Below are 25,179 nucleotides of genomic sequence, written 5' to 3'. Positions count from 1 at the left end.
TGAAAAGCTCATTGATCCTCCCACGCAGCATTGCAACCTATTTCACCAGCCTTCTATCGCCCAACCTCGGGTCTCTCCCGTCAAGGCTTCGCGCAAGTCATCTCCCCGCCTTCCGGTGAAAGGCATCTAAATCAAATCCACCTCCGCTTTTCTGACCTTGAAGCTTGGGGACTTTTCCCGCCGACGGCACAGTAAAGCTGGCCTCGACAAAAGCCTGTTGTGGGATCAGCGTTATTTGGGGTGCGGGGGTTAAGGGGAAGGATTATAGAGGGAGAGAGAGAGAAGGAGACACCTCCCTAAAATCTCAAATCCCGGGAAATTTACTTTCCCCGAGTTTTCCCTGACGGCCTATTTTAATCGGGCGCCTGATTCGGACAGCTATAGCTTCCGGAAGGGCCCTCCCGGTCACGCCTCTCTCTCGCGCTCTTACCCACGTGGGCTGGAGACTTCCAGAAAGCCGTAGTCGGCGGCGCGCGCGTTTCTTTTCCGCTGCTCGGCTCCTTCCGCGGCCTTCCTCTCTCTCTCTCTCTCTCTCGCTCGCTCGCTGCCACCATGTTGAGCGCTGCCCGCGTGCTCGTCTTGCGCCGTGGAGGGGGAGTCCCGGGGCCCGCTCAGGTAAGGCCCGCCGGAGGAGGGGAGGGGGGGCAGAAGGCAGCGGCAGTGGCAGTTGCCGGTTCCTTTCCCGGCAGCAGAAGGGAGTCAAGGGCGTTCGGGGACAAGCCCCCCACCACCATTTTTTTTTTAAACGGGACCCTTTCTTGCGTGTCCTTTTAGCCTTGTGGGCAAGCGCGGGGCCGCCGCCGCCTGGACCTGGTCTTGCGACATGACCGTGCCGTGGTTTTTACAGTCAGGAGGCCAGAATAATCTTCGGGGGGGGCATCGATGCCAAGAAGAAAGGAAAGGAAATCCCCCCCCCGCCGCCGCCACCAAATGGATCCGTCTCCTTTTACTAAGCGGGCTCGTTAAATTGCTCGTCATCGTGATGCCTCCGGGCAAAATAGGAAGGCGGCGGCGGTTGTTTTTCTCAATATTTTGGAGGATTTCGATGGTCCCACATGGGGCGATTTCCCCCCCCCCGCCCGCCACAATCTTTTAGAGCAGTGTTTCCCAACCTTGGCAACTTGAAGATGTCTGGACTTCAACTCCCAGAATTCCCCAGCCAGCGAATGCTGGCTGGGGAATTCTGGGAGTTGAAGTCCAGACATCTTCAAGTTGCCAAGGTTGGGAAACACTGTTTTAGAGCAGGGGTCTCCAACCTTGGCAACTTGACAACGGTGTGGACTTCCAACTCCCAGATTTCGGTAGCTGAGGGATTCTGGGAGTTGAAGTCCACAGTCGTAAAGTTGCCAAGGTTGGAGATCCCTGTTTTATAAAGAACAAAGATGTATTTGAATAAATTGTGGTTTAGAAACGTCGAGCCTCTCGGGGTTTTATTTCACCTCTTCCCTTATGCAACAAGAGAGGATCTTTGTGAGTCTGGAGGTGGTAGGCCTGACTGGCTTCTATCTAAAAGCCCTGCCAGTTCTTGGTGCTTTTTCACAGGAGAAAGCTGGGCTTCATCGTCTGTATAGCAGCCCCTGAATGCAATGACACGGAATGCAAGGCAGCATGGATGAAGAACCAGGGATTAGAAATACCCACCCATCCCCAGCGGTCCAGCCACCGCTTAATAAGGGAAGGAGCCACGTGCTCGCTGCCACTTTCAACTGGTGAGAAGCAGCGCCTTGCATTCAGTAGGCTGGCAGAAGGCAGCTCTTCCTTGTTTTTCATTAATAGGGCATTGAACCATTTTGGTATTTAAGATCCACTGTAAAGGCAGCGAAGTTACATTAAGGCAGCACCTACCCCCCAGAAGAATGAAAAATATATTCCCCCCCCTCCTCTCTCTATATATAGAGAGACAGAGACCCAAAACAATTCCTCTTCCCTTAATTCAGCCCAGCTTGCCAAAAGGTTGGATACCCATGCATTAAGGTATAATGGTTTATAGTATAATTTTATGATGCTATTGTTTAAACAAACGGCGAAAGGTTTTCTATGCCAAAACTAACGTATCTGAAATTATATCTGCGGGCTGTTTAAAATACAACAGTTAATGCAGAGTAGAAATTTCCTTGAAATGTAGCATTTCTTGGGGTGTGTTTCTTGGATGGAAGTTTTCAGATCTACTGATATAGTGGTTCTTTATGAATGAGTCCTCTTGAATGTGCTCAGACTTGTTTATTTTTATTTAGTACTATTTAAAAGTACTATTTTAGTACTTTTTATTAGTAATAGTAGTGCGTCTTTTACTATAAGCAATTTTACTGATACCCTTTCCAAGGGGTGAGGGAAGGGTCTTGCTTAACTGAATGCTTTTTTTGGATAGGATTCTGTCCTCAGGAGAGGTATGTTTTGCAGATAAAGCATGGGGAGTATATTGGAAGAAGACAACATTATCAGTGAAGAATGCAAGTGCTCTTTATAAATACATGGTTATTGGCTTTGTTGTTTTTATAGATCATCTGGAATGGTTTCAGTCAAGATATCCTCAGAACTGTAGCAAGCAGGAATTATGCGTAAGTAATAAAATTAAAGCTCAAAATGATTTAGTTGTATATTAAAATGAAGAATGGTTGCTGTTCAGGAAAGTTTTGTAAACCTCATAGCTTTTAATTTTTTTCATATGTGGGTCTCATAGCTTTTAATTTTTTTCATATGTGGGTGAAAAAATCCTGTGAAAACCATGATATTTCTGAAAAAGTCTGTTCTATTAGAGAAATGGACAGCAATAAAGGGAGGGGAGAGAAGTGCGAACTAGAAATCAGGGTAATGAATACATATTTGATAGAATCTAACCAAAACGTGCATCTGCATATTTTCTTACTATTTTCCACAATTTACAAGAAACGAGAGAATTAAAAAATCAGTTTCAGTTTCTGCTGATATTCAGATTTTTGAAATCTTTGGAGATAAATATAATGTAATATCAAAAGATGATGGCTCTTGAGCATAAATTACATCTAAAATGAGACTACAATTCTAATGACAAAGCATAAGACAGCACTAGGAATGTGTATTGCAATATAAATAGTTTTTGTAATTGAGATTATATGAAAGATGAATAAATGATTAAATGGAGCAAAAGAATAATAAAAATGGAAGTAATATCTGCAGCGGAGCGTAAAACCTTGCATTTTGCCCAAATCTGAAATTTGAATTTTCAGAAAGGATTTTAAATTACACAGGCTGCCTGGGAAGCAGTGACATTCATAAAAAAACAAAGAGAAAGGGTGGTGACATTGGTACCGCTGGGAATAATGACGTTTGGGCAATCAGAGGTCATTGGGGACAAACGGAAAAGGCAAGGTAATAGAGAAATTTAAAAGTAAAGCAATACAGGTAGCCTCCAACTTATTGCTAGTCATTTAATGCAGGGGTATCCAATGGGTTGTGGAAGTGGTGGGTGAGGGTGTGCACGTGCGAAGCTGCAGTTGTGAAAACGATACACATGTACAATCCCTCCCCCCCTTTGCCGGTCCATGGAACCAGAAAAGCTGGAGGCCACTGGTTTAATGTTCAAAGTTGTGAGCTTAGCAAGACTTGTTTTCCAGCTTGCAAAACATTTCCAGCTGTTAAATCCCCCCCCTCCTTATCACTGCATTTTGACCATTTATTTATTTAATCAGCTTAGGTTTAGGTTTTATTTGACTTGTATGCCGCCCTATTCCCGGAAGACTCAGGGCAGCTAACAATCAGAAGAGGAGGGGTGTCAGCTTCTGCCTTGCTGTTGTCATGAAACGGGGAGGGAGGGTTGGTATTTGGGAGGGGTTATTCGATGTGCTGGAGGAATGTCCTAGTATTTACCAGATGGTTGGATTACGCATGCGTGAGTGCTTCCCGCCTGGACCAACGGCCTCGACATTCCATCTTCGTGATGTCTTTTGAAGTTATCTCACACCTGACACTTGAAGGACTTATGATTGGCCTGAGGCTATGATCCCAAGGGGTGGGGAATGGACTATTCTATATATCAATTGCTTTCGCGCCTAATTAAACAGACTTCGCTTCGCAACTGCTGGCTAACCATTTGTAATTAGTAAAAGTACATTTGATTTCCAACACATGGAATCCCTTGGTCTTTCTTTCCTAATTATATAATGGAGGGATGCTGACAAGGGGGTACAAAAATAAAAATAGAAAACAGAAATTTAAAATACAACAACAGTCATAACTTCGAAGGGGGCTGGATAGTTCAACAGCCCCAGGCCTGCCGGAACAGCCAGGTTTTAGTTGCTTTGCGGAAGGCCAGAAGAGTGGTAAGGGTCCGGATCTCAAAGGGGAGATCGTTCCAGAGGGCCGGAGCAGCCACAGAGAAGGCCCTCCCCCGGGGAGTCGCCAGCTGACATTGGCCGGCAGATGGAATTCGGAGGAGGCCTAGTCTGTGGGATCTAATAGGTCTTTGGGAGGTGACTGGCAGGAGGCGGTCTCTCTCTCTCTCTTTTGCTTCCAGCAAAAGATGCCCATTTGGGAGAATGGATTTGCTGGATGACTGCAGTGTTGCTTAACACTCATAAAAACAGTCAAAAAATCAGGTCTGGTCATGTGGGTGCCTCAATTTATGATCACAAGGCCAACACAAATTGCAGTCCCAATTCTGATCATAAGTTGAGAACCTATTATGGTATGTTTATTTCTTGGTCAATTATATTAACTGTATACATTTTCAATGTAACAATGTTATTTTTGAAGTTCTTTTTTAAAAAGCCCTTTTGAATGTGTGTGTGTGTGCATATGATCTGTGCATATTATACTGTGTATACAATATGCTATGTATATTGCAGCTTCATATAGCAGTTGAGATCTTTGCTAGTACCAACTCCAGAGATTGGTGTACCAAGCTTTGTTCTATTCATAGCATGTAAACAATCATTTTAAATTATTTTGCCTTATATTTTCTTTGAAAATATAGCTGAACAGAGTATTTGGATAAACTAACAAAGAAAAATATATTCATGCAAATATATCCATATCCATGTATATGCAAATATATGCTAAATTTTATTTTGTTAGCAAAACTGGATGGTATATGGTATAGATATGATGCTGTTAATGGTATAGATTTGATGCTGTTATTGGTTGACATTAGATAGCTTTGGTATTGATATTTCATTTGGTATGACCAAGAGCTACATTGGCTGTAATTACTGGGAATTGTAGCCATAACCATCTGAGAGATTGCTGTGTTGGAGAAGGCAGTACTAATTGGTTAAGAGGTTTTTTTTTAAAAATCTCAATTTGAATTTTTTAGAAGTAGAGAGTAAACACACCATTTACTCTGCAAGTCTTGGTGCTAAATTCCTTTTAAGCCTAATTTCCTTACATTTCCCTTTCAGCTCAGAAGCAATCAAAGGAGCAGTTATTGGGATTGATCTTGGCACAACCAACTCTTGTGTAGCAGTCATGGAAGGGAAGCAGGCAAAAGTGAGTCAAATCAGATTGCTGATCCAACTCAGGATTTTTATAAATTTGATGATTGTTGCCCATATCAACTGTTCTTTTTTTGTCTTGTGCAGGTGCTTGAGAATTCAGAAGGTGCCAGAACCACCCCTTCTGTTGTGGCATTTTCCGGTGAGGGAGAGCGATTGGTTGGCATGCCAGCTAAAAGACAGGCAGTAACAAATCCTAACAATACACTCTATGCAACCAAGCGTCTGATTGGGCGGCGATATGATGATCCAGAAGTGCAGAAAGATATGTGAGGAAACATTTTGAGGTTTTTTTTTAATTCTTAAAAAAATGAACTCCGTACCTACATGTATTTGCACCTATGATCCACATTTTTTAATGTTTGGAAGTTAAATAATTCCAGAGTTGTTCTCAAAGTAACTGAAGTATGTGAAGTTTCATCTACAATAGTGTTCTGATTTGTTGGGATGCTCGTAGGAAGTTGCTAGGAGATTTAAGATGATCTGTTTTAGAACTATGGTTTTCATAAATAGTATTTGAGTTCTCTGAAAACCAGTCTCTGTTTTGATAAACTCACAAGCTTTCCAAATTTAACCCTAAATATTGTGGATGGGAGATCAGAAAGAAACAGTTAACATAGATACATAATATTGGCTTGCTATTTTGGAAAATTTAATATTGGGTTTTAGGGGTAATATAAAAGTAATAGTAATACGTATATTAAGATATTAAAGTCTGCTAACTTTGATCTTTTAATAAAGGATTGTATTAGTCCAATTCTTTGAAAGTTGTGACAGTTTTAAATAGAAATATTCTTTTGACTCAAGCTTGATTTCTGGTGTCTTAACAGTTTTTTGCCATAAAAATATGTGAGGGATTCTGCAAGAGGCTAAAGGGAAAACATCTTAGTCTTTTTGAATACTTCCCCCTCCCTTCCTTAATCCCCTTTAAAACTTTATCTTAGTGATGGGGGAAGGACTTTACAGGGGATCACAGTAAAAAGGGCCTCTGGGACTAAAAGTTGGAATGCTTTGTGAAGAGGTTTCCCCTAAACCCTTATTGCTAAAGTGAGCATAAAGCTCCGGGCTTGTCATCTGACATACAGAAGTCCCACCCCGTCTTGATCTGGGGTTCTGTGGCCTAGGAAAAACCTTGGCTTAGCCTATAGCTCTGGGATTTTTGCTAATATTCCAGTTAATTATTAACCTAAGTGCTTGTAATTATGCTTTTCAGATCAGAATTAACTAGGCGTTGCCACAAAGTGCTATGCTCTAACTTTCTGAAAACTTTTATTATTTCAGCAAGAATGTCCCTTTTAAAATTGTACGTGCTTCCAATGGTGATGCCTGGGTAGAATCTCACGGAAAGCTCTATTCTCCAAGTCAGATTGGTGCTTTTATTTTAATGAAGATGAAAGAGACTTCAGGTTTGTACATGCAGAATTTTGTAATTGATCTAAGGCAGCGGTTCTCAACCTGTGGGTTGCGACCCCTTTGGGGGTCAAATGATCCTTTCACAGGGGTCGCCCAAGAGTCTTGAGTGTGGCTCTTCCACAACCCGCGTGCCCTGACCCCGTGCTGGTGCCGAACGGGGAGCCGTGGCCGGCGGCGGCAATGGAGCCATGGCACTTGAGCGGCGAAGGCGGCAGCTGCGGTGCTGCCAGGCGCTTCTAGTGGGCATGCTGCTTTCACTCTCGGGCACCTGCCTCTGCTACAGCCTGCTGCTCCTGTGCTGCGCCACCCGCTGTCGCTGCCTGCCACCCACAAGAAACATCTGCAGAAGTGGTGCGCCTGCCCCGTTGCCCTCCGGCCACCACGTGCTCGAGCGGGGGCGGTGCTCCTGCTCCTCCTCCTTCCCCCCTTTACTGGCTGAGACTTCCTTTCGGCCGACCCCCTCCTCTTCTTGCAACCCCCCCGGCCGGCTGTGGTGGGGCCAGGAGGGTGCACACACATGGGGAGACCACCCACAAGTGAGCACCAAAGTCCACCAAAGCGGGGCGGCTGGCTGCTCGCTTAAGGAGGGTCTTAACAGGGCATAAAAGGATGTGGCTTCTCCTCTACTAAGGCTCCAGTCATGACCTTGCTGTGTCCTCCATATCTTTGGCTGAATGCGGAGGGCACAAGCTCAAACCTGAAGTGGCAGGAAGCGAAGTCTGCCTAATGGGGGAATGTGATGCAAAGGGAGGTACAGGGCTGCTTCACTCCTGCACTAAGGCTCTGGCGACCCTTCTCCCTCTCCTCCTCTCGTTTGAGTGGGAGGGATGACACAGTAAGGCCAGGGGATTGTGAGAGGGGGAGGAGGGTCACCTGAAGGGAGGCCTCCACCATGGGTAGCGATTGTTCCTCAGCAAAGAGAGAGAGAAGGGGGAGAGAGGGAGAAAGATGGGGAGGGAGGGAGATAAATGAGAGAGAAGGAGGAAGGGAGATAGGGAAAAAGAAATGGAGGGAGAGAGAGAGAGAGAGAAAGATGAGAGGGAGGGAGAGATGGGAGAGGGAGAGAAAAAGATGGGGGAGAGAATGAGATGGAGGAGAGAGAGAGACAGATAAAGAGATGAGGGAGGGAGAGGAAGAAAGAAGGGGGGAGGGAGAAATGTGTGTATGTGTGTGAATTTCCCATACAAAAGAAAACAGCCACAAAACCTGGGAAGTCGTGGGTAGGGGGGAGTCAAGTGACTCGGTGGGAGTGAGTAACATCGATTTGGCCATGCCCACTCAGGTTTTGTGGCTCCTGGTGTTTTGTTTTCTCTGGGAAACGGGCCTAAGTGGCTCTTTGTTTAAGATTGCAGACCCCTGGCCTAAGACCATCGGAAAACACATTTTCAATGGTCTTAGGAACCGAGATACTGGTTCCTTTGGTTGGGGGTCACCACAACATGAGGAACTGTATTAAAGGGTCACGGCATTGGGAAGGTTGAGAACCACTGATCTAAGGTTTCATTTCTAACTCAAATAACTTTCCAACCGGTAAAATATGATAGGTTTCTTTTATGCCGTTCAAAACTCGCACTTAGATTATTTGCGGTTTTGTTAGTTTGATTTGCAGCAGAAAACATATATGATTTGCCTGAAGGACTAAACGGAGATCTATAACCTTTTTATAAGGGGCGTGGCATCTCTTTTGCCAATTAATCATCTCTATGCTTAAAACACATTGTGATTCTAATTGTTCTCCAATGGAGAAGCAAATACAGAAGTTGCACTGGCTAACTTTGACTGGTATCCTTCCTATATATTTTGCTTGTGGTAGTTTTTGAGGGCAAGCTCAACATTGCAATTAGTATAAAATATTGTTGCCAGGATCCAAGAAGTCTGATATGCTGACTATTATGGTTGCCAGCAAGATTCCAGGCCCAATGCTTTTAAAGCTTAAACACTTAGTACTATCCTTGTGAAGGGCTGCCTTTCCTCTACAATTTTACCATACTTTAGGGAATTTTCTCACACATACAAGACTCCCTAGGTCTAGCCTGAGAATTGGACCCTCTTCTTATAGGCTTGCATGCCTAAGACTTCTTTAAATACTAGTTTTAACTGCTTTTGTAATTTAATAAGTTTCACAAAGTATTCTATTGATGCTCACTAATGTGGATGTCAGTATTGCCTTGTTTGCATCTTACTTTTGGAGTCCTACCCTAAAAAGCTATTATAATTACATTTAGTTTTAGTCAAATGAAATATTAAGCAGATCTGTAATACTTTTGCAAGTTCTATAGTATAGCTACACATATTTCTACCCAGATTAAAATGTTGAGAATATCTTAATAGTGACCTCTCTTAAAAGTATGCTTCCTCTTCCATAGAAAATTACCTGGGGCATTCTGCCAAAAATGCTGTCATCACAGTTCCTGCTTATTTCAATGATTCCCAGAGACAGGTATGGTTGCAGAAATTGGGGTTCCATTTCTCTTGATGGAAGGAAGAGAGATCAGGAGGATCTTCTCCACATATGTTCCCTTATGAAAATATTTTGTGGGATCTCAAGAATGTACTGCAGCTTGTTTACTTGACAGTAGATATTCATTTCTTTTCATTTACTCAATTCTTTCTACCCACTTTTTCTTACCTAAAATTAGTATTCAAGGAAGATATAACAAAAAAGGGATAAAATTAAAGCTCAGCCATTAAGAGCTCAAAACAGTGAAGTAAATACTGTATTTCTTCAAAGGAAAGGCGATAAAGCTTCCCACAAAAGAGGTTAAAAAAATTGGGGGGGGGATTATGTTTCTAATGCTCTATTTGTAGCAAATCAAACTCAATATTCCCATTTTAGAAATACTGTATATTAAGTTGGTGGAAACCTAGCCTTCAGGCAAATATTGTGGGAACACAGATCAGATTACAACTTGCCCCTACACCAATTCAACTTAAGCTCTTAAAAACCTACTTTGCATCAGAAGTTTTTATCTAAAATAAACCATAAGTAAAAATAATCCCTAATTCTCCTTCCTCTTGTAGACCCTTGTATAGTTTTATAATCTGTTCTGGATAATTTTCTAAACTAGTTTGAGAATGCATGGGCCATGGGTGGAAGGTGACTGAAGAAAAGGTTCCTTTCCAGAAGCAAGCATAATTTGCACTCACCTCTTTGTGTTGGATTTTCCCTTGGTTGAACAAGCAGTACCTAATAGATTGCTGTTTTCTTCAAAGGCCACTAAAGATGCTGGGCAGATTGCTGGATTGAATGTTTTGAGAGTTATTAATGAGCCAACAGCTGCAGCCCTAGCTTATGGATTAGATAAGGTTGAAGACAAAGTGTAAGTATACAGTAGTCTCCTGCGTTTTGCAGTATTACTTCTTGGAGTGTGTGCTTTATTAGTTTATGTTACCTACTGGAGCAGCAGATGTGCTAATTCCTTTAGCTGCCAGCTTCAGAATATAGCTTTATATAAAGAGCTCTGTTTAAGACCTATAATGAATTGGGAGGCTTTGGGGTAAAATTTCAGTTGAATGCCTAACAAACCGTGATATACTTTTATCAGAGATAGAAAGAAGTTGAACATTATTTTACAGAAAGACAGGAGTTGGATCTATTTGCATACCATTTTCTATGCAGAATGAAGGCCATTATGCCAAAAGAACATTATAATGGGATGTCATAAATAGACACTTCTAAGATCAGTTTATTAGATGCTGTGATAATGGATGAACTCTGAAAATCTAAGATGAACTATACCTCATGGTGCTATTTATATGGTGCTAATGTATGTCTTTCTCCTCTCCCCCCCCCCCCCTTTAGTATCGCAGTTTATGATTTGGGTGGTGGTACGTTTGATGTTTCTATCTTGGAAATTCAGAAGGGGGTGTTTGAAGTCAAGTCCACAAATGGTGACACTTTCTTGGGTGGTGAAGATTTTGACCAGGCCCTCTTGCAGCATATAGTTAAAGAATTCAAAAGAGAAGTAAGCATTTTGTATATTTTAAACTGATTTTCAGGGAACTCTTTCAAGTGTAAATTTAATTTGAAAAAGAAAACTCTAGTGCTAATATTTCAGAATTTGTGTTTTACTTAACCAAAATATCTCACTGTTTTTCATCATACTATTGTATTCGATTTGTACCATTGTTTCCTACTTGTATAATTCAGTAGCTATTTTGCAAAGCTTATCTCTGCCTCATAAATATTACTTCAAAGTGGCGTAAGACATAAACACATTTAAAATAAGTTGATTGCTTTAATAGCCATTCTGTTTCCCCTCCCCTGTGACAGGATGAGTTTCACGAAGACATGCAACAAGTTTTTCAAATTTAGGTGTTTGGGAGTTTGGATAGTATAGTCTTATCAGTTTTCTAACCTTACTGGGAATGCTTCCTCCTGTGGGTTCTTTTGAGGTCAGAACACTTCAGACAAGATCAAAATTGCCCATTTTGAAATAGGATTAAAACATTCCAGTTAAGCAGATAAAGCATTTCCTTAGTATTTCATGCAGTTCCATTATGAATGTACTGAAGAAGGTTATAGAGCAACTGGTCCTGAAATTACCCTAGAAATGTGTAGCATGGATTTCCTTCATGCTGTATGCTTTGTGTCCTTCCCTAGAGGTGTTCAGATGATAATGAAGTGAAGTCAAGACACATTTCAGTATAATTTTTGAATCTACACTGTATATGTATATTGCAGTCCAGACTCATAGATCTCTACCATTGTGGATGTTATCTGCATATACTAATATGTTCATTTAATTATCCTTTGAAGAAAAAAACTATGAGCCAAATCTAAACTTGGAGAAGTTGCTTGAAGGAAAAATGTATACGTTGATACAGGGAGTTTATTGGATAATTAATAAGGAGGTTGCATATTGACTTTTACCAATTTGTATAAATTAATGCACTTATTTTTCAAAATATCCTTGCTACTATTGATACAGTAGCAAGGATAAATTTCCTCATCATTCTTGATCTAGCTTAGTTTGTATGTTTACAATTTAATAATTAGAATGCAAGTAGAATAGAACTGGAAATGGTTATCTAGCATTTTTGAGTGGGAATGTATATAGCTACTGGGAACCATAGTATGGGATTAGGAGCAGAGTATGGCTCAAATACTTTTCTTCAAATGGGAATTTAAAAAAGATTTCTAGCATCTGTAATATAAGACAATCTTCCATACTATATCACATTTGTTGTAAAGTCACTTAAACAATTGGCTGCCTAGTATTAAGGATTGATGTTACCTATCTTCCTTAGAATTCAGAAAGAATCAATTTGAATGTTGATTGTATGGCCAGTTGTGGATTCTCTGTATGAAGCTTTCATTCTAATAATTAGATTTATTTAGTGTTTAATGAAGACTACATAGAAGACAGTGAACTTCAACACTTGTCCTTTTCTTTTTAGACAGGGGTTGATCTGACTAAAGATAATATGGCTCTGCAAAGAGTGAGGGAAGCTTCCGAAAAAGCAAAATGTGAACTTTCTTCTTCAGTCCAGGTGAGGAACTGAAAATGAGCTACATTTGGTGGATCCTCAGTGGCAGGCCTTTTATGCTATAGCGTCCACATTGTGGAATCTTCTCCTGGACCCAATAGATGCTTTGAGATTGCAACTATTTAACAGAAAGGCTTGCAATTTCCCACTTATTAAAATTGACTCCATTTTAACCATATATCAACCACTGAACTGATTGTTTTTGAGACTCAAGTATGTTGTAATACTATAGCCAAATACAAATCTTCAAAGTTAATAAAATACTATTTGGAGATATATGGCAGAAAAAACAATCCCCTCATGGTTTTACTTACTATCTTGTACTCAAAGGAAAATTGAAATACTGATGGAAGTCATGGGTGAGGTGGTATTGTAGTTTTCCAATAATAAATGCTGTGATCTTGAGTTCTGGAAAAAAATTGATAGCCATTCAGTAAAATGTACTGAATTAGGAATTATCCCCTTAGAGACTTACTTAAATGAACCACACCAAGAGGATACATTCTGGACAATTAATTGGCTTTCTAAGAAAACTTTCTACTTGGGTGCTGCCATATCCATTAAGGACAGTAATTATTTGCAAGATGTGACGGATCAATCTGGGAACAATGTATCCTGGAGAAAATCAAATAGCTGCATCACAGAATACTTTTCAACTAAGTATTGTTCTAATTCTAATTGTTCTTACTTATTTCTAATTATTATTAATCTTGTATTGCAGACCGACATTAACTTGCCATACCTTACAATGGATGCCTCAGGACCGAAACATTTGAATATTAAGTTGTCACGATCTCAGTTTGAGGGGATTGTGGCAGATCTGATTAAAAGGACAGTCGCACCTTGTCAGAAAGCCATGCAAGATGCTGAAGTTAGCAAGAGTGACATCGGAGAAGTTATCTTGGTTGGTGGCATGACTAGAATGCCAAAGGTACAATCATTCCCCTTTGACTTGATGTACTTGAAGATCCTGTCATTGCAGTCTGGCCAAGTGCCCTTTGGACTATGCGTTGCTTGTTTTTTTAAAAAAAAAATCAACAAAAATAAAGATGTGTTAATCAGTAGAGATGACTGTGTAGAAGCAACCTTAACCCTTTATATGGGGTATTCTGCTGTTTTTGCAGAATTACTGTTATCCTTTCTAAATCTGAAACCTGATAGCTTTGATGACGAGTCCAGAGGTAGTCTTCAAGATACAACAGGTCAGTTAACAAAGGCTCAGAGTTGCAACAGACAGCCCCAAATTTAGTAAGACCATGTTTCAAAGTTATATGAGTGCAGTGCCCCCAGGGTGGTCATTTGCCCTTACGACCGACCATAGGGATGCTGCAGCATCCCTGCACCTCTTCTATGAGTCCACTGTACTTAGGACTGTTTCCCACACCCATCAATCTTCACACTTAACCTTTTGGAGCTTTCTGGACCTCATGGAAAGTGGAGGGAAAGCCACGTATCTGTGGGCTGTGCAGAGGCAACCCTGATTTTGTTCCATCTCTTGAGTGCTGGGACAAAAATGGCAACTGCCAGACAAATTGCTTCATTTTGCTGGCTAACAGGGTCTTCTGAACACTGCAGAAAGCTTCTGCAGGACTGCAGACATCAGTAAGGCATCAAAACTAAGCAGTTTGTCCCCAGCTGCATGACAGTGATCCAATGGCAGTGGCCATTTTGTGGACACGACAAAAATGGCTGCTTCCAGGACCATACCATGCAGCCACACGAAGCAATCCATTCCAGTGCTCTGGAAGGCCTCATAGCCCTTTAAAAGTAAGTGAGGAGGAGAGTCTTTGACCTGGTGAGGTGGGGATCACTTTTAAGGTCTGGGGGACCCAGTGGCAGTGGGAAAAGGCCTGTGGGGAGTCAAGTGGTGGGAAGCAGAGCACAGGACATCTTGTGGGGTGAGGAAGGGCCAGGGCAGGTGGGCCAGGGGCTGTGCTAGGCTTCCAAGGGCCATTGAGGCACCCCGTTCTCCCCTTAACAACCTGGGCATTTAGCAATTCATTGGGGAGATCAGCAACAGGAGAGGGGTTGTAAGTTGAGATGTTTTGCCTAGCAACTTTCACAACATGCATCTGTAATGGTTAGGTAGGTTCCATTACAGTTGTATCTTGAAGACTACCGTACTTTCCTTCAGTTTTTTTTTATTTTTGTGGGGTTTTGTTTTTGTCATTATATCAGCATTCCATTCAGTGTATAAACGCTGGAAGATATTTAAAGCATTGAAAGTGATTTTTCAGCTTGAAGAAGTAGGTTATTTCTTGGGTTTGTGGGAAGCAGCAGTAATTTCACAAAAGAAATGTATGGTCTTGTAGCTTCTTACGTATAGCCATCTATTATACTTTTTTCATGTGGATTAATTTCGTGGACTGGACTCGTGTTATTCTGGGCATAGCTTACTGCAAAGTCAAAGAGTAAACGTTCCTCATCTATCCTGTTTCGGGGCAAATGGAACACTCATGTAGGATATTACAATGGTCTTGCATACTTTTATATCTGAGCTTCCAAATTCCATGCTCCTTTCAGGTGCTGAATCCACCTGCCACATTCTGTGGTATGTGACCATTTTTCTGGTGTATTCCTGATAAATATGAATGTATCCATACAGGTACAGCAAACTGTACAAGATGTGTTTGGGCGTTCTCCAAGTAAAGCAGTCAATCCTGATGAAGCTGTTGCCATTGGCGCTGCCATCCAAGGAGGAGTGTTGGCTGGAGATGTCACTGATGTGCTGTTGTTGGATGTCACTCCACTTTCCCTGGGAATTGAGACTCTAGGTGGAGTTTTCACGAAGCTTATTAATAGGAATACAACTATCCCAACCAAGAAGAGTCAGGTGAGATGATGTGTTCTTAAATTTTTTCTCAATATTTGAAAGTCACCTAAATTTTGTCATTGTTGCCCCACTCTCTCTCTCTCTCTCTCTCACGAAACATTCTGCCATTATAAATAGGCTTAAACATACAACCATAATTGAGTCCAGAATTTTGGTCAGAGTTGTTCAGTTAGTATGTTGAGTCACCACATGACCAAACTTGGTTTTACAATTGTTTTTACAAGAGTCACTGTGGCGATTAAGTGAATCACAGAGTAGATAATCAAACCACATGGTTGAGAGGCTGAATCTAGTTTATTCAATGGGCATGATTTGCCACAAATGATAAAACGATGTTGCAAAAGGAAGATTGTATGACTACAGGAGGCTGCAACAGGTTGTCAGACTCCTGAAATGCATTTATGTGTCTGTGGGAGTGGTGCGGCACTTGTGACTTCGTCTTTCTGGCATTTCCTGTGCTTTCTAACAGTTATTGGAGCCGGTACTGAGGTTCTATTCTGTTCCTGGCAGGAAATTACCGTATCATGTTACTTAGTTATATGATTGTGTTAAGTAGCATTAACAGAATGAAATGTGCTTTGCTTCCACAGGTATTTTCTACAGCTGCTGATGGGCAGACTCAAGTAGAGATCAAAGTTCATCAGGGTGAACGGGAAATGGCTGGTGACAATAAACTACTTGGCCAGTTCACATTGGTATGTTGGAATTCTGCTGAATGCATTTTTAAATCTAAAATAATAGTCATGATGAAAAAAAAGTAATATTTACTTTTCCTATTAAAACACAAAGCTTCCCTAGAACAGGACATAATATTTGATGAAAATTCTTCGTTTAAATACTTTTAAATGATTAGGTTTGGCAGATAAGTATGGAAACCGATTGCTATAACATTAAATTGGTTAAAGAAGAAACCTCTTCACGGTTATAGAATGTATACACCTCATGATGCTTTTCTAATGTAAATTATGGAATCTTGTGCTAGGAAGGCATCTATAGTAAAATTTCCTGAGGACAAATACTAGAATTATAAGGAAATATGTAGTGATGTAGATAACCTTTCTTTTAGATTACTGTGGTTTCTCTTCAGATTTCACAAATCTTTTGCTTTAGTGAATAATAGATTGCACCAGTAAGTTCACTTTAGTTTGCTTGGAAAGACAGAGTTGATTACACCGATGAGTCTTCTCTAAGTCAACAGCCGTGTACCTTGTAATTCCAGGTTGGGATTCCACCAGCCCCAAGGGGAGTGCCCCAGATCGAGGTAACATTTGACATAGATGCAAATGGAATTGTTCATGTATCCGCAAAAGACAAAGGTACAGGACGAGAACAACAGAGTGAGTACTTGGATTGTTGCTGCTTTAAAGACTGAAGGGCATTGTTGAGAGCCTATTACTGCAAAAGCCAGCTGGGGGGATAAATATAGAATGGTTTGTTGCAGTATATTGCCAAAATTTAGTAATATTTTATCATTGCATTTCTGCCAAGTTTCCATTTTTCTAGAAATGCTTAATACAATCTTTGAGTTTTAGCGCTTGGCCAGAATCAACCTTTGTGTGCTATGATGCAATTATCAACACATCATTCTGAAAAGTATGTGGAAGATTTTTGACTGAGCACAGCATTGAGGTAGATAACTGGTGTAATTTTGAAATTATAGATAGTGCCCTTAAAGGTGGCAACCGAATAATACAGGTAGACCTTGCTTAACGATCATTCATTTAGCAACTGCTTGAAGTTATAGTGCTGAAGGAAGCGACTTACGATTAATCCTGGCACTTAGGTTCATCACAGTGTTCCTGCAGTCACATATTTGTGATCTGGGTGCTTGGCAACCAGCTCACACGTACGACTGCCCTGCAATCATGTGATTGCCATTCATAACCTTCACAGCCATTCTAAAAAGCAAAGTCAATGGCAGGAGGTCACAAGTCATGGTCAACAACTGTGAGTTATTTGCTCAATGACTGGCAAAAAAATGGTTGCAAAATTGAGTGCAGCCCCATCTTGCCTCACTTAACAATCACACTTCTTAATGATGAATTTTATAGCCCTTATTGTCGTCATAAGTCAAGGACTACTTGTACATGACATCTAGTATGAAAAGCCTATATCTATGCTAAAATGATAAAGGACATATGAAGTAGGAATTATTAGCAATATTTTACGTAGTTTACATTCTACAGTCATAGGCAGGCAGGAATATTGTCTAGTACGGTGGTTCTTAACCTGTGGTTCACGGACCCCTAGGGGGCTGCGATGTCACAGGGGGCCTTCCAAGGCTTGAAGAAATTATGATTTAAATTTTGAGTTAAGTTTTGGGAAAAGCTACTTAAAGGGTGAAGAAAGGTTGAGAATCACTGGTCTAGTAAAATAGATTAAAGTGGGAGACCACAATGGTGTTCATGTAGACTGGTTTAGTCAACCTAGAGTAGCATTCCCACATTTGATGTTTTCCGGACATAAAATCTTTGTCAAATGTGATTGTGATCCATTAATATGAAATATTGTAATCCTGCTACGTGTTGCATGTTGAGTTTGTTCAATGATAGCATGCTGTAAAAAGAAAATTCTTTTACCTTCCTGTAGTTGTGATCCAGTCTTCTGGTGGTCTTAGTAAAGATGATATTGAAAACATGGTAAAAAATGCAGAAAGATATGCAGAAGAAGACAGACGGAAAAAGGTAATGTTGCCAAGATAGTTTCCATCTTATTGGCCTGACATTTATTTGAAATAAAAGTCAGCTATGGAGAATAGTTTCTGTGGTAACATCAGTTGCATAGTATTTGTATGAATTAAGAACACCTTGGTTTCCATTAGCTTGACTTTTTTAGAATGTTCTTTTTAAAATAATGAATTTTTTTAAAAAAAAACCCACCCTACAACAATAACAAGGGAAAAACCCCAATTATATAGGAAAGGAATCTGAATGATCTGAAAGTGACAAATAAAAAATGAAAACTTAAAAAAAAGTCCATCAAATCAGGAAAATAAGATTCAATTTATATAAAATTAATCTTGGTCATGTCTGGCATCACAGAGCCAGAATTCCTCATGGTATGGGAAATTCCATGCTTTAGGAATATACTTCGGTATTACATCAAACTTCATAGCTATAATATTTCTGGTTCATCGACAAAAGGGTGAATGACAAAACCGCGCCCGACTAAACCGCGGTGACAAAACTGTGGGTTCTAAAGCGCTCTGACAAATGAGCGTTGAATCACACTGACAACAGCGCGGCGACAGAAGTGTGCTGTAAAACTAAACCTAACCCTAAACGTAACGCTAACCCTAAACGTAAAGCTAACCCTAACTAACTAACCTAACTAAATCGGCTTTCTGTCGACGCGCTGTTGTAAAGTGCCCTTCTGTCACCGCGCTGTTGTCAGTGCGTTGAAGATGTCGCGGTTTTAGCGACGCAGTTTTGTCGGCACGCTTTTGTCATGCGCGCTTTTGTCAGGTCACGAATATTTCTTCCCTAAATTGTATTGACATATATAATAATTTGAAACCAAAATAAAGCAATATGTAGAGAAAATCAAATCATGTGATTTAAACAGCCTTCAAATTTCTGATTATCACAATAGGAAAAAAATACTAAAGTCCATCCCTTTGAAATATTCTTTTGGGGGTCTGGAACTGCTTTCAGTTCATATATTTTAAACAGATGTGAATGCAACACAAATTACAAGTGGGTTGCTATAGTTACTGCTTTTAAAAAGAAAGGTGAATCTGTGAATAAGACAAGGAACTGAAGAAATTGGTGTTATTTTCCATGCAAGTTAGAATAGGTTTTCTTCTATATTTTTCTATATACTCCCAGATTTATTTATCCCTAATATTTACCTATACAAAACAAAAACCGTATGCCATCTTCCAAGTAACAATGTCTTAAATTATCCCAGGATTATTTTTTTTTACAAAATGGCCAAAATATCTCCTATACTGATCCAAATTTTTAATGCCTTCTGTGGTCAGTCATAAAATATAAGAGTCAATTTGTAACAGCTAAGTATCTTGCCAACAAGACACTTATTTAATGTGCACAGTGAATGAACTCTTGAAAGGGAAAACAAAACTATCTACCGTATTTTCACCCATATAACCCGCCCACGCAAATAACCCGCCCACGCATATAACCCGCGGGTTTTCCGGATCGTGTAAAATATCTTCCGTATACCCCGCCCACGCATATAACCCGCGACGAGTAAGAGAGAAGGGAAACAGCTGAGATGGGGGGGGAAGAAACGGAGAAACAAGCCTGCGCAAGCTGGGGAAGAGGAAAGGAACGGAGGAGAAGGAAACAGCTGAGATCGGGGTGGGGGAAGAAACGGAGAAACAAGCCTGCGCAAGCTGGGGAAGAGGAAAGGAACGGAGGAGAAGGAAACAGCTGAGATCGGGGTGGGGGAAGAAACGGAGAAAGAAGCCTGTGCAAGCCTCCGATCGTGTAAAATATCTTCCGTATACCCCGCCCACGCATATAACCCGCAGGGGGGCGCTGTGCATGTAAAAACCGCATATAACCCGCGGGTTATATGGGTGAAAATACGGTAAATATGGCAAACACACATTCCATTGATGGAAATGTTTGCATACTACCAACTTAACATTACTTTTTCTTTTCTGTAGTTATAGAATGGGGGGAAAGTCTTCCATTTTGAAATTAAGGGCCACCAAGGAAAATATTTTTTCAAGAATTTCCTTTTGGAGAGCAAATATATTTCTTCTGTCTAACAAAGTTACTGTTTTCTTCAGGAACGTGTTGAAGCTGTAAACATGGCTGAAGGAATAATCCATGACACAGAAACCAAGATGGAAGAATTTAAAGATCAATTGCCTGTGGATGAAGTAGGTCTACCATGCTGCCTTTTTATAAAGGGTTATTTAAAATATAAAATGAACATGTGGATGTGTTGCGTTTCTTGGGCATGTTTTAAGCAAGTCTACCTTTTGTAAATGCAACTTAGGAAACTATCACTAATTTGTTATTTTTTCCCCATAATGTCCACATTAACAACTTTTGCAATATTCCTCAATCACATAATCACTATACATGTTGCCCTATGACTAATATGTTCCCCGCCCCCTGCAGAGCAGAGAGATTGGAAAGAAAGGATTACAAGGGAGTAAGCAAGTACAGTAGGGAATACACATCAAAAGCACTGGCAGTCACAGTTATGCTATCCAAACCGACCAGTGTATTCCCATTGTGTGCCTTCTTACTTTCTGATAATCTCTTCAATGAATGTAAATACAAACATTAATTTTATTCTTGTTAATTATTCTAGCATTAAGGGAAGCAGCCCAAAGAGCAGTGGTATGAATAGGAGGCAAATAAACGCCAAAAATTTGGAACTGATTACTCTTTTCAGTTTCCAGCCACTCTTCTAGCACGGGGTGAACATCCCAAAGGGCAGGGGAGAGAAAAGCATAGTTTTAGTCACATTATTTCCTACTTAGTGACTGCTTTACTTAATCTCAATTGTGGTTGCTAGATGAAGACTACCTGTAATAAAGCTTAACTCACGAATTTAGTCTTACATTTCCTAGCTGTGGTTTTTAAAATTCTTTCCCAGGATGTTTCCTTCAAAGAATTGACTCCTGGAGATTACTATCCTCTATGACACTTGACCGTTCATTCATATACCGTATTTTTCAGAGTATAAGACGCACCTTTTTTCCTAAAAAAAAAAGGGCTGAAAATCTGGGTGTGTCTTATACATTGAATAGAGCATTTTTTGCCTCCTGAAGCCCCGCCCCTTCACCAAAATGGCCATGCATCTTTCAGAGAGCTCCTAGGGGCTGGGGAGGGCAAAAATGAGCAAAAAATGGGCTGTTTTTTGCCCCCCAGCCCCCAGCAGCACTCTATAAGCCTCCATAAGACTAGGCATGCAATTGTTTGACAAAAAATGGGCCCGTTTTTGTGGAAAAAGACAGGTTGTTCTTTGCTTATTTTTGCCCCCACCTTCTAAGAAGCACTCTGCAACCCACCCACCCCTTTTTGGAAAGCTAAGTTAAAGGCTATTCATACCTTGTATTTGGAAAAAAAACACGTCCTGTTTTCGGGAGGTTTGCAGAGTGCAACCACCACCCCCCTTTTGGAAAGCTCTTTAACTGATTGATGAGAATTACATTGATCAAGTGCTGTGCCAGCAGAAACACCTACCTATCTACTGGATTTCTCTCTCTCTCTATTTCTCTCTCTCTATCCCTCTACCTACCAACCTACCTACTCTCTCTCTCCCTACCTACCTATCTACTGTATTTTTCTCTATCTCTTTCTATTTCTCTATCCCTCTACCTACCTGTCTACCTACACACACACACACACACATTACTTACCTACTGTATTTCTCTCTCTCCCTCTACCTACCAACCTACCTACTCTCCCTTCTTTCCTCCCTCCCTATCTACTGTATTTCTCTCCCTCTATTTCTCTCTACCTACCAACCTACCTACTCTGTCTCTCCCTACCTACCTACTGTATTTCTCTTTCTCTCCCTCTCTCTCCTTCTTATCTACCTACCTACTTTTTTTTTTTAAAAAAAGCCTCTTCAAAACCTTGGTGCGTCTTATACTCCAAAAAATATGGCATGTAGAAAATCAAACAGATGTATTTGCACACTGTTGAAAAGTAGTACATTGAAAACATGTTCTAGAAGAATTCCCTGGTTAAGCTATTTTTTTGTGTGCAGCAATGTTTTGCATTAGCATTTTGTTGTAAGAATACCTCTTGTATTCTGTGTTGGCATGCAGCCCAAACTGACCATCTTAATTAGATTAGGCAATATGCTTGCTGCAATTGATACTGCTTCTCCAAGAAAGCTAATTTTACAGCTTTCCTCTTAGTTAATCACTGAGTAAAAGGAAAATTGCATCTACACACTCTAGTGTAACAGATGGTCTGCATTAGGCATCTATGCTTTTTCTCTTCCGATTGAAACATCAGGGGCTTCCGTTGAATATTGCTCAAGATGGCTAGATATCCATCTGCTTAGATTTATGAAGGCAACTGTATTTTTCCAGCCTCTTACCTTGTACCCAAGATTTAGGATGAAGTTGGGAGGAGAGAGCTTCCATCCTGTAGGCTACATGTGATATGCAAGTCTTCCTGTTATAGTCAACAGGATTGCAAAAAAAGGTTGCCCTCTTTGAACCCATCCTCAGTTTTCTGCATATGCCGAAATTGGGATTGGGTGGCTTTATGCTTTCTCTTAAAACTTGAAGAATGGTGTTTCCTTTCTCTGCCTTGCAGTAGTTCTTATGTTTCTAGGAGATGGCTTTTCATGGTGGCACTTTATAGGTCAAGAAAAGCTGTTCATGTGCTATAGGAGAAAATACTCCTAAAAGGCCCAGAGTTGCCTTTGGTGAATAGGCAGCTCTATAAAATTGAATAATAAAATTCTTTCAAGTCATGCATCCAAATACCATCTAATCTGCAAGATACATCCCAAACCCAACCCAACAATCTATTACGGATGTTACAGCTGTGGGATAATGAAAGTAATTAGGCTTACATCTTATGTTACATTTTCCCTTTCACAAACTTATTTTCCAACTGTTTGGGGCTGCAGTAATCAACAGGAAGAACTAAATGAGGACTAGCTTCATATCAGAATATTAATAGACATGGTTGGTAAAGAGTTCTTATTTCTGAAGTCTCCCATTGTGAATATATCTGACACCTGATCATCATTGTGTGGCCTTCTAAAGTGATATAAGTTGATTGTGTCTTGCTAATAGTATAGATTACCTGCTATTGTTGTATATTCCACTTAAAAGCTGCAATTTTTTGGGCAATTCCTTTACAGTGCAACAAACTGAGGGAAGAAATTGCAAAAATGCGGGAGTTACTGGCTCGTAAAGATAGTGAAACAGGCGAAAACATCCGGCAGGCAGCAATGTCCCTGCAACAAGCATCCCTGAAACTTTTTGAAATGGCCTACAAAAAGGTAGGAGGACAACATATAGAAGGATCTGTCTGGGCAGAGAAAGACCCAGCTTCACATCCCAGAAATATGTGCCAATGACCTTAAAAAGGAACAACTAAATGAAGGAATGAAATGTAACCACAGCCAATGCATTGCTAATCTTTATGGGCCAAACTACTGATAATTTAGTAATTATCTCATATTTTCTCTAAGAACCTAAGGTTGGGTTAATAAACTTTAATTCTTCTTCCTCTAACCCCATTATCTTGATCATTAGTTAACATGTCTGATTTCGACTCAGCATGCTGTATAAGCCCATCTGCTGTGCAAACCCAGCCAGTAATTTATTCAGCAAATCACATGTAACTAATGATTCTTAGAATACATTTTTATTTTTTTTGCTGTGTAAGATTCTGCACAGCATGGCAGGACACATAAATCACAGAATAGGCATTTTCGCTTTTGCACATTCTTTTGCATACGTTCTGTGCAGTGAGTTATACATTTTCAGCCCGTGCTGTCGGGTGGAGGCATTTAGAGAGCCTTTTGCTGGGAAAGTAAGAGCCATAGCAGTTCTCTATAACATTAATTGTGCTTAAAGATTAACTGACTTGCATATGTTCACAAATTTTAAAAATACCTCCAGTTTCATAAAAAATAATACCTCTCTTTTGGACAGTTGCATTCAGAGTAAAAACAACAGTTTATCTTTTTCAGCATGAGAGTTAAGTATGCAATACTGAACATTTCATATGTTTGGTCCCTGTGGTCTTGAGGCATCTGTATCCCTACAGATGTTCCTGAAGTACAACTCCCAACATCCTCCTTAGACATTACTCTTCAGCTTGTATTTAAATCAGTGGTCAGATGTCTAACTAAAGTATTTAAACTCCCATTTATGTTCAAGTCTGAATTCTATTTCAAGAATGCAGAATGTTTCTGCAATAGTAGTACTACCATATCTAAATGCAGATATCTTCATTCTGTTGTTAGAGGATCCCAAACATAATATTCTTCAGGACAGAATGTTGGTTGGGGTGATTCTTCCCACATTCTGAGTTGTTCCTTAGGGCAGGAGCACATGACCACAACTGAACCAATACCGTGCTTTCTTCTCTTCACAGATGGCATCAGAGCGGGAGAGTTCTGGAAGTTCACATGGCTCTGGCTCACAAGAGTCAGGGAGCTCTGGGGATCAGAAGGAGGAAAAGCAGTAAATTGCAGCCTTGTGTAGACTGGAACAGAAAGAGGACACTATTCCACAGCTTCATAGCCAAAGGACTTTCCTGAGCAGCTGTGGACAGATTTATGTCTTACTGTGTTTTTGCAGTATTCTATACATACTTTCTGAAATGTATAAATTTAGTCAAATTGCTGTCTGATTTAAAAAAAAAAATTAATGCAAGGTAACTTTTAGAGGCCAGTGACAGTTTTCACTGGGAGTTCCTGGCAGTCTTACTTCGGAGCAGAAGGAATTTGTTTAATTTGAAGGTCTAGAAACCATGTCTCAAATTCAGAGTGGGAGTAGGATTCATCGTTGCTGAATTGTGAATTCCATCCTTAATAACGGAGTCTCCTCTGGAAACAGGCTTCTGCTTCTGGGAAGAGATGATATTGGGACCTGTGGTTATCAGCTGACAATTTACTTGGGAAAGCATAAGCAGATCTACACCTTAGCTTTAATATAAAAAATGTGGCTTATTTTAATATAGCATCAACCACAAAACAACGTGGATACTCCATGCATTGTTTTTGTGGACTTTCTGCTCTGTCCAATGTCTTTTTCCTTGCAGGAAACCTGATTCCCTATTAATAAATTGTTCTCAGTTGACCAAGTAGTCTGTAAAAATTCTGTTTTCCTTGCCCCAGTGGTATTCCTAGATACCATTCCTGCTGTAGACTCAAGTTGCATTTTTTTTTTAATTTTCACAGGTACATCCCACAAGCAGTAATGTATATGAATGTAATCTTGCAGAATCCAAATAAATAGTTATATTGCACTTTGTGCTTCTTTGGTACTCTACTTATCAAATGAGACAC

At 40.4% G+C, this 25,179-nt stretch overlaps 1 protein-coding gene and 1 non-coding gene across 2 annotated transcripts; both read left to right on the top strand.

Annotated features, from left to right (window-relative positions):
• The first annotated feature begins 455 nt into the window (after window positions 1–455).
• On the top strand, window positions 456–25,139 carry HSPA9 (heat shock protein family A (Hsp70) member 9). Its single transcript, XM_087716900.1, has 17 exons — window positions 456–615; window positions 2,500–2,558; window positions 5,376–5,463; window positions 5,556–5,737; window positions 6,750–6,874; window positions 9,248–9,321; window positions 10,095–10,201; window positions 10,684–10,846; window positions 12,282–12,374; window positions 13,093–13,302; window positions 14,977–15,204; window positions 15,795–15,899; window positions 16,424–16,541; window positions 17,794–17,888; window positions 19,964–20,056; window positions 23,020–23,160; window positions 24,264–25,139. Exons 1-17 carry the CDS (start codon window positions 553–555, stop codon window positions 24,354–24,356), a joined length of 2,037 nt encoding a protein of 678 aa, XP_087573026.1. The 5' UTR covers window positions 456–552; the 3' UTR covers window positions 24,357–25,139.
• LOC148045648 (small nucleolar RNA SNORD63) lies at window positions 16,761–16,825 on the top strand. Its single transcript, XR_015696849.1, has one exon. It is a non-coding gene; the product is annotated as a small nucleolar RNA SNORD63 (small nucleolar RNA).
• Window positions 25,140–25,179: the final 40 nt, after the last annotated feature.

Source organism: Thamnophis sirtalis, unplaced genomic scaffold (genome assembly GCF_051295495.1).
Source record: "Thamnophis sirtalis isolate CommonGarterSnake01/CBP01778 unplaced genomic scaffold, rThaSir2_p1.2 scaffold_5, whole genome shotgun sequence".
Lineage (NCBI taxonomy): Eukaryota > Metazoa > Chordata > Lepidosauria > Squamata > Natricidae > Thamnophis > Thamnophis sirtalis.
This window is presented reverse-complemented; position numbering and strand designations above follow the sequence as displayed.

Bases quoted from the DNA above. Each gene is read 5' to 3' on its own strand.
- HSPA9 (XM_087716900.1), top strand. From the start codon at position 553: ATGTTGAGCGCTGCCCGCGTGCTCGTCTTGCGCCGTGGAGGGGGAGTC. The intron at 5,464-5,555 runs GTGAGTCAAATC...TGTCTTGTGCAG, and splicing joins TGGAAGGGAAGCAGGCAAAA to GTGCTTGAGAATTCAGAAGG. The intron at 10,847-12,281 runs GTAAGCATTTTG...TTTTCTTTTTAG, and splicing joins TTAAAGAATTCAAAAGAGAA to ACAGGGGTTGATCTGACTAA.